Source organism: Acanthisitta chloris, unplaced genomic scaffold (assembly GCF_000695815.1).
Source record: "Acanthisitta chloris isolate BGI_N310 unplaced genomic scaffold, ASM69581v1 scaffold26803, whole genome shotgun sequence".
Lineage (NCBI taxonomy): Eukaryota > Metazoa > Chordata > Aves > Passeriformes > Acanthisittidae > Acanthisitta > Acanthisitta chloris.
The window spans coordinates 11,452-20,970 of NW_008665803.1; the positions used below are offsets into that span (position 1 = coordinate 11,452).

The 9,519-nt window shown below is 46.1% G+C and overlaps 1 protein-coding gene across 1 annotated transcript in view; it reads left to right on the forward strand.

The window, feature by feature from the left end:
- Nucleotides 1–2,761: 2,761 nt before the first annotated feature.
- LOC103799562 (histone-lysine N-methyltransferase, H3 lysine-36 and H4 lysine-20 specific-like) overlaps nucleotides 2,762–9,519 on the forward strand; it is a gene marked incomplete at both ends in the record, with an annotated part of 21,682 nt that continues 14,924 nt past the window's right edge. Inside the window, 3 exon segments of the mRNA XM_009071895.1 lie at nucleotides 2,762–2,897; nucleotides 6,235–6,407; nucleotides 8,482–9,518. Coding sequence (XP_009070143.1) covers nucleotides 2,762–2,897; nucleotides 6,235–6,407; nucleotides 8,482–9,518 — 1,346 coding nt within the window.

The following is a 9,519-nucleotide window of genomic DNA, read 5'->3' on the forward strand; positions in this document are numbered from 1 at the left end:
TGTTGCTCATTGAAGGAGGAAGGCTCTGTCCTTCCTTTCTTCCCTCACCAAGGCTATTGCCTGCTTTGAGTTTCTTCAGTGTTGTCTTCACTGGGGATACATAGTGATTCCTACCTGATGTACAGAGGCTCACAAAGTTTACTGTTGTTTAAACACTTGAACGTTTCCCTGCTCTGAAAGTAAACAGTGCTGTGATCAGATGTAGGGATTACGTCTGAAGTTCGTTGTGTTTTAAAAACTTTGGCTTTCCTTAGCTCACAGGAAAAGAGTCACTGTTACTGCAGGGCTGAATTTTCGGACATCAGGATATATCAGCAGTTTGATCTTGGCATAAGTCAAGATAATTGTAATAGAAATGAAATTTGTTGTATTCTGACCCAAGAAATGTGTGCTTTGGGGCTGTAATTTTGGCATCACACAGCAGAGTTTAAAGGAAGAGGCTTACTGTACCTGAGAAGGACAACAGCTGCTTTTGTTTAAAACTCCCTACCAGATTTTGAAATGTAAAGGCATCTCTGGCAGGTTAGTGGGATTTAGGGAGAGTAGAGAGGAAAATAGTGCAAGACAGACCTGCTGCAGTGAATCCTGTCACCAGGCTGTTCCTCAGGACCTGATGCTTCCTGATGTGCCTCTGTGTCCCGCTGGTGGGGCCTTTGTAGTGCATGATGATGAGTCAAACACCTGACTGCTAATGCCAGGGAAGGGAGAGAGCAAACCGGGAAGGAATGAGAATAGCTGAAAAGAAAGGTTTAGGCATTGTCTGAACAGTTTCCTGAAAGCCACCTTTTCATCAGGTGTGGAGTGTTAAGAGGGGGAGAAAAAGTTGATTTAAATGCAGATTTGCCTCGGGGTGGGGGTTGTGGGTGTCACTCAGGTGGATCAATGTGAATGGCTCTGGCAAATCTCCAGTGTGGTTTTATTGCTCCATCCAGTCCAGCTGACTCTGCTTGGGTTACAGTTGTCAGTAAAAAGCACATCCACCCTGTGTGTGTGCACTGCATTGGAAAGAAGCAGTTAGGGTATACATGTGCCCCTTAAAGCCCAGGCTGGAAATCTGTGTAAAAAAAATATTCGAGGTAAAAGTCACACTTGCAAGAAAAACACAAGCTGGAAACAAAACAAACCAGAGAGGGTTTGCATCTGAAAGTACATCTGCATTTAAAAAGCAACAGCCCAGGCAGCACCTCTGGTTCCTGTGCTCATGGATGCCCCTGGAAGCACTGAGGATGCAGCCGGGAGTGAGAGGCTGCAGCCCCTGCCCTGTGCTGCTTCTCGTTCTTAAGCTCCTAAGTTCCTAAGCTCAGGCACAAGTTATTGTGTGGCTTTTGATGAGTGAGTGAGAAGAATTTCAGCAATGTAGTCTGTACCATCATTACCTGCCTTTTTTTTTTTCTCCTTTCATGTGGCAGGGTTTATCCTTCTGTATTTTCTTTAACCACATGAAGCAAACCCATAAAACTCAACCTGAAGCAGAATATCCCTTTTATTAGAGAGGTCTGTTGCTAGGATAGGGAATGGAGAACGGGAAGAGATGTGGCTTGAGGAGGGTGGTGAGCAGGATGGAGAAGTGAAGAGAGAAGGTGTGTGTGTGTGCTATGACAGCTTTAATGGGGAGCACATTGCTCATGCTTATGGGCAGGAAAAACACCTGCAGTACTTCTTGGAGCTCTTAAAATGCTGAACCCACCTAGGATGTGTTGGTGGGTGCTGCTAAACAGGCTGGATACCTCAGAGCTGGGCACAGGCACTCCTGATTGCTGTGAAAACCTATTGTACTTCATCTTGGCTCAATTAGTCACAACACAGCTCAGCTCCTGGATCCTCTCCTTGGCAGAGGTCCTGCTGCTAGTGCACATCCAGCCAGAGAATGTGTGTACCTAGCAAACTGCATGGGATCTGCTCTCTGCTCTCGGGCAGTGGTACAGAAATGGCTTTAAGCTGTGTTGGGGTTTGTGTGTCGATAGACTTTGGTGTTCTTGTGGTCACCAGCTCTGGGTGCAGCTCTGGGAAGCTGAATGGGTTTGGGTGAGTGTCTGCAGAGTTGATACTTGTGTGTTTTGGAGACAGGCAAGGTCTGTGTGTCTGTCTGTCCCCTAGAGGGGAGTGGCTGCTGTTGTGTTCCCTTTCTGCTCTGTATTTTGAGGGCAAAGCAGTGGCAGTTCTGCTCATATAAACTAAACATTAGGATGTAAGGGTTTTTTTCTGCTGGCACCTGTCTTTGGTTTCAAATACTTTATGGTGAAGCTTTTTCCTGAGCACATCTGAGGAGTAAGAAAGTTCCTCACTTGTACATATCAGTGGGTTTTTGTTTGTTTGTTTTCCAACTGCTAAAGACTTAATTTGCTGTTGGCGTCACCTTCTAGTCATGAAATTTCATTGTCTCTTACTACTACTTTTTGTGTACATTGCAACCTTTGAAATGAACAAATTGGTGTAAGTGAACTCAGGGGGATTAATAGTGGCTCCAAATATTTACCTGCTCAGATGTGTGAAGGTTAAGTGCAGTCATTTCCAGCTCATGTTCCTTACTAAAAAGTAACAAAACCCCTCTCAAATCCTCTGACTGTTTTGTTCCTTCAGAGGATGACGAGAAACGTGGTGCTCTTTGAAGGTGTAGGAGTCACTAATTAAAATCAGGACTTGCTTTTGAATGTAAATGTCTTTGCTGTCCGATGTAATCTGCACGCCGGGGGGGGGGGGGGATCTCTTCAAAAGCATCTGGAGCTTTAGTGATTTCTTGTGTTCTGGTTTTTCCCCAAAGATTCGAGCCCAGAAGAAACCTACTCCAGTGAAGTATGAAGTTGGGGATCTTGTTTGGGCCAAGTTCAACAGACGCCCATGGTGGCCATGCACAATTTGTCATGACCCAGTGCTGGACTGTCACTCAAAAATGAAAGGTACTGTATCGACTTGGACCACAGAGTGAAGGTGTTGTGTGTGGCAAGGTGCTGCAGTGCTTAATTAACTGAAAAAACATTTCTGGCTCCCAAAAGGTGTGAAGAAATATGTACTGTGGAAGACCTGGATCTATAAAGTAGGCCTAAAACAGAGAGGTGGTGGGAGGAAGAGGGGCTGGGGCTGGTGGAAGTGGCACAGGTAGCTGTTGGACATGTAGGCTCTTCTTCCCTGAGTATAGGAAGGATGAGTAGCTGGGCTGAGCTCAGGGCCCCGTGAAGGAACAGCCTCTTGAAACAGGGATGCAGAGAAAAAGGAGGTGGATCAGAGAAGTGCAACAGGTGAGGGAAGACTGGAATATGTCAGGACATGGAGAGTTCATAGAATCATAGAATCAACCGGGTTGGAAGAGACCGCAAAGATCATCGAGTCTCATCTTGAAAACCGCCAGGGATGGTGAATTCACCACCTCCCTGGGCAGCCCATTCCAATGCCTGATCACTCTCTCCATAAAAAAATCTCTTCCTAAGATCCAACCTACCCCTCCCCTGGCAGAGCTTGAGTCTGGGCCCTATTGTCCTGCTGCTGGTTGCCTGGGAGAAGAGACCAACCCCCACCTGACTCCAACCTCCTGTCAGGGAGTTGTAGAGGGTGAGAAGGTCTCCCCTGAGCCTCCTCTTCTCCAGGCTGAACCCCCCCAGCCCCCTCAGCCTCTCCTCATGGCACTTGTGCTCCAGTCCCTTCACCAGCCTCATTGCTCTGCTCTGGACCTGCTCCAGCACCTCAATGTCCCTTCTCAACTGAGGGACCCAGAGCTGTGCACAGGATTCAAGGTGTGGCCTCACCACCACAGAGTACAGTTGACCAGCCTTGGAGAATGGGAGCCTGGAGGGGCTGAGGATTAGCGTGTGGGGTAGTGCAGTGTAGCTCCTGAATGCCTGAAGGTGTGATGGGAATGTATGCAAGGAAGTGAAATTTCTTTTGGTCTTGTTTGGCACAAGGAAGCAAGGGGCTATTCATGGGGAAATACCGGAAGAACCTGGAGGTGGAGCCACATATGTGAAAGTTTAGGGCATAGTGTGAGGAGAGATGAGGGAAATACGACAGAGCTGTGCGTGCTCGAACACAGGGGAGAGCCAGGAAAGAAGAGAGTCTTGCAAGCCGAAGACAGAGGTAGGTGAGTGATGGGGAGAACAGAAGGGAAGTGATTAACTGGTTTGCTTCTAAGATCAGACCAGCTGCCATGGGGAGAATGCCACAAATGGAAAGGCTTGTTTGTTCCTGGTTTCCTATTCTGATTCTTTTTGTTCTGTGGACAACTGGAAACCCCTTGAACTGGTGCTGTCTGCCGCTGCGAGCTCTAGACTGGTGAGGTTGCTGCTCACTGGTGTTTCTCTGCAGGTTTTGTGGCCCTTGCCAGCCTAAGGACAAGTGTGGAGAGCAAGGAGACTTTTTTTCCAAGTGGCCATCAGTTCAGAGCCCACTGCTGGTTCTCTAGAGACATGAAGTAGCTTTTCCTACATTGTGCTCCAAGCCTGGTTGCTGTAGTCTTCTTATTTGCTGTTTCTCCACCTTCCCCTTCATCCTTTGGGAGGCATTCATCCTGATTCTAGAGAATACTGAATGTGCTGTTTTAAATAGTCTCTTTTAAGCTCTCACATTCCTGTCAAAGATGTTTCCAGAAGATGTGCTGACATATATTCTCCCCCCACATTCCTCCTCATGAAATTTTGGACAGAATTTAATGTAGCTGGTCCAGTATTCCCCTCTCAGCCTGTGCACAAGGATTTCTAATAAAGGAATTCTTCAGGGAGGAAACATGATATTAACAAATTCCAGCAAGGCCTGATTTCCAGCCACACATGGTAGACTCTCCCATCGTTGTTTTATCTGTGTTCAAATCAATGGAGCTCTGGGGGAAAATTGCATTTTCCAGTTGTGGCTGCATGTAATCTGTTCCTCTCCCCTCCCCAATGCCCAGGTGGGTCTAACTCCAGTGCTTTTGGGCTGGGAGAGCTGTCAGGCTCTGTGTGCACTGTAGGAAGCACAGTCCTCCTGCCTTGGCTCTCCTGTTGCCAAGGGAACAAGCCCTTCAAAACAAGGCAGGGAGCTTCGAACTCATCACTTGTGCAGAAACCTCTTCTCTTGGGTTTTGGAATGGTGTTTTGTTCAAGGCAGTTTGTCTTTTCTCAGCAAGCTCTTGACTTCGAGATTTTTGGAGCTGGAAGTTGGAGGCTCAGTGGCTTGAGTCCCAGTGCTGTGAATGGGATGGATGAAGCCTGTCATCTTTGCCCTTGGTTTGATGTTGCACTGGTTCTTATTTGTCATCCTCTCGATGTTCTTGGTCAGAATCTCAGTGTCAGCATTGCTTAAGGCCAGGCTGACACACTGCCGAGAGAGGCAGCACAGACCACATGGGCTGGAAGTCTAGGCTACATGTTCAGAGGGTGAAGGTGTTTCAGGAGAAGGTTAAGCATACATTGCAGCAAACTGCAGGGAGAAGTTTATACCCCTTGTTCAAGCCTTGTTTGCTCTGTTCTAATGCTTGTGACCTGTCCTTTTTCACCAGCACACCCAGTGCTGGTTCAGTTCTTAGTTGTACCGTGTCTGTTCAACATCCTTGCATAGAAAGCACCTTTGAAAAATCTTTGAACGTGCCCTTATGGTTTAGTTTCTTGTCTTGTTCTTCACCTTCATGCCCAAAGTATGGAGAGACCAATGTTGTGTCATGTTGCACCTAATCGTTGTAGTGTGTGTGTTTCAATGTTGCTGTTCTTGTTTTGTGTCCTAAATAAGAGTTTGTTTGCTTACAAAACATTGAGCAAGATGGGATATAATTGTGGTGGGGAGGCTCAACCTGTGTAGGTAAATCCTATGCAGAAGGATGTATGTTCTGGGTGTTGCCAGCACTCTGTTGTGTTTTCCCAACGGTCAAGTGGAGGGCTTAATGATTAATCAGGGAGTAGCAGAAAAGAAATGTCCTGCCTGGTATGTTGTGTCTCTCAAGGAAAAAAAGAATTTAGATTTTTTTTTGCCATTTTTATTTTGCAGACAAACTGTAACCTTTGCTCTAGGCAGATGACCCATTTTAGACCTGTTAATCCATTATTTGTAAGGAAAAAACCCAAACAACTTGGAGTGGTGACATAGAGCGTAGACAGCAGCAATCCAAGAGGTCTCCCTCAGTTCTGAGCTGAAATCCTCAGAACTGGCATTCACGTGGGAACGTTGTTGAACAAAATGTAGCTGAAAATTGTCAAATTGTTACCACTTTGTGATTCTTTCTGTGTGTCTTTATTCTGCAAAGGGTTAATGCTGTTAAATTTCTCTGTAAAATAGTTTCCAATCGGAGACCTTACCGAGAGTACTATGTGGATGCCTTAGGAGAGCCTTCGGAGAAAACCTGGGTTGCTGGGAAAGCTATTGTCCTCTTTGAAGGAAGACATCAGTTTGAAGAGCTGCCTGTTCTCAGGAGAAGAGGAAAGCAAAAGGAAAAAGGCTACAAACATAAGGTGAAAGATCTGTTTGCTTTAATATGTTTTTGATGCTTTGAATCTGCACGGCACAAAGTATTCCTTCACGCCTGGAATGGCAGTCTGACAGCTTTCTTCTGTGAGACTGACTGCAGCCAGGCAGCCAGGGAAGGGATTCTTTGCATCCTTACACTGGGCATGGTTTGTAAACTGCCAGGAGTTTGTAGGCTCTCTTCTGTGCTGGGGTGTGCTGGGAAGCAGAGGAGTGAGGGCTCTGCTGGTGTGGGATCTGTTCAACAGCACAGCTCTCTCCCTATGTCTGTTACAGCACTGCTAAAAAACTTCCTGTGCTCCCTGGCAGCCTCTCTTGGCTGATCTGAAGCAGAGGTGGAGTTGCACGCTTCACTAGATCACTGGCTGAGATAAAGCAGTGGGGTTTTTAGCCCTGCTTCAGTAATTCTCTTTATAGAAACCTGTTAGGACTTCTAATTTGACTTGGAAAATGCTTTGTCAGTGAGCCTGTGGGAATGAGTTTTGTGGTTCATCGCACCATCTCCGTTTCCAAACATAACAGCCCTGAGCAGTTGTAGCCAGTTAATGTAATGTGACAGAGGGGTCTGGTCTATGTCTTTAGGAAGGTGACTGGAGAAATTAACTTTTTAGAGTTGCTGAAGTGAAGAACTACAGAGGCTACCGGGTTACTGTGAGAGCAAATAGTTATGCTAGGCAATAATGTCTGGTTTTTCTGTTTCTCTTGTCCTAGAGCTTTACAACCTGTGTTAGTACAGAGCCATAAGATTAAACGTGCTCATGCAGATGTGAGTCCCACATGCAATGCTCTCATTTCATTTTCCTTTTCCAAGGCAATGTTCAGTATCCTCTTTAAGGACTTCTCTCTTTGTGCTCCCAGCCCCACAACAACTAGTGACGTGCCCCCAAGTAACTTTTCTGGTGCTAGAAGTGCTGTGTGGCTGGAATCCCATTCTACATTTAAATGGAATGCCTATGTGCCTGCAGTAGAGGAAATCAAATGTTTGTTGCTCACAGAAATGTCCAGGTTTGCATTCCTGAAAGCCAAAATCTGATGCAAAGCTATCAGGCTTCTTAAAACTTTTTGAAACTGCTGAGATGAGATTTTGTTGGCTTGGCTGTTTTTTTAAAGGAAAAGTGTCAGAAATTTGAGTTGTTCCTCCTGCCTTGGAATTGGTTTTGATTTTAGGAGCAGTTGTGAAGCCTTTGATTTGTTGTTGTGCAGCCAAAAACTGCACAGGCAGATAAGAAACAAGTTTCTAGCTGGTTTGAGGTATTAGCAGAGGTTCTGTGCAGTATGCAGAGTGCTCTTTGTTTTTACTGAAGGTACAGAGTTAAACCTGAGAGACTTCTACGGAATGGGCATGGCAAATTTGATAGAGCATATCTTAGATGTGTGTGGATCTCAAGTTTGTCCCAAGGTGAGTTGATGGAGAGTTCAAGGGATGCAGGAAGAATCAAGAATGAGAAAAGCAAACAGGTCTGTTCAGGTATCTTGAGGAAAACAATGCTGCATTTGCCTCCAGAGGCATCTTGGGTATTGCTGTGCATTTCTGTGCCAGGGGTCCATACTGTATCCATTCCCTTGTGCAGGCCATTGGGTTCAGGATGTGTTGGGATGTCAGGACATGGGACACTTGTGCTTGTAGGGACCTTTTTGCTCTGTTGGAAATGCATAGAGATTTTTATTAGGCTTAGCAGGAGAGCAGAGTGCTTGCCCAGGGTCAGTGCTTCCTGTGTCCACTGGAATCCTGAATTCTAGAATTCCTGTGTCACAGGGAATCCATGGGATTGCCTTATGGATGCAGAATGCAGGAGTGTCCCTCTGTTCTGACAGAGTTCAAGAAACACTTGCACAAATGCTCTCAGGCACATGGTATGATTCTTGGGGATGTCCTGTGCAAGGCGAAGAGTTGGACTTGATGATCCTCATGGGTCCCTTCCAACTCTGAACATTCTGTGATTCTGTTCTGTGCCTTGTGCACCTCAATCTCACTTTTGTCTCATTGGTTATCCACTCAAATTTTGTCTTTCTCTTTCTCTTTTTTTTCCTTTTTTTTTTTTTTTGTCTCCAACTTTTAAGGTTCCTCAGAAGTTTATGGCTAAATGGGAAGTCAGTGTTGGACAGGCAGAAGACATCCTTCTCGGAGGGTCAGAGGATCAGAAGTGCAGCCAGAGCTCCAGTGATCCGGACAGCGAGAAGGAAGTGCAGTTGGAATACTATCCCAATGGCCCTGGAGCAGAAAGGGACAGGCAGCTGAACGGCTGCTTTAAATCCTTGGCATTTGACTCCAGACACGCGGCCAGTGACAAAGGAAAATTGCACATTAAGCCACACGTGAAAAAAAGCTCTGAGAGCAGAAAAAGGACTAGAGTAAAAAAGAGTGGCTCAAAAGGGGACGCACCTAGAGGAGAAATCCAAGAGAAGCCACCAGAGAGCATAGTTAGAAACATGATTGCTGGGGACCTACCGGATAAACACGCGTCTCAGGAGCTTCGCCGGATCGCCAACAGCCTAACAGTGTCCAACAGCCCCAGGGAAAACCATTTGCTTTCCTCCCTTGGAGAAAGACGTTTTGAAAAGACACCTTTGAAACCAGACTTTGAGAATCGTAAAAGTGATGCTCTCAAGAATGCTCTCCAGGGGGATTTGTTTTCTGGCTCATCTTTTGAGAGAGAGAAGAGCTCCCTGGGCATTTTGTGCAGTTCCAAGTTACAGATACACTATTCTGCATCTGATGCTGGTGTGGAGAAAAAGCAAACTGAATCAGATTCATCCTCTTCCCTCTCTGATGGTGGGAACAGTGATGTGGATACCATGGACCAAAGTTCAGAGAGAGCCTCTAGTGCTCTTGAAGTTAGTGATTCTTCAGATAAAGCAGAGAAGGAATTTCCTGTGACGTCAAGTGGAAACATTAAACTTTCCATGTATCTTTCTCAGAAGAGCAGCAGAAGGGCCAGGAAGAAGTTGTACAGGGAGCACAAACCTCTGGGAGCTGCAGTAAGCAGCAGACTGGATGCTGAATTTGCAGATGGGGGGGGGCTTGAAGTAGGTTTCTCTGATGCTGAGATGTCGTTGATGGCTCTTGAGTGCTCTTCGGATGTGAGAAATGACAATCTT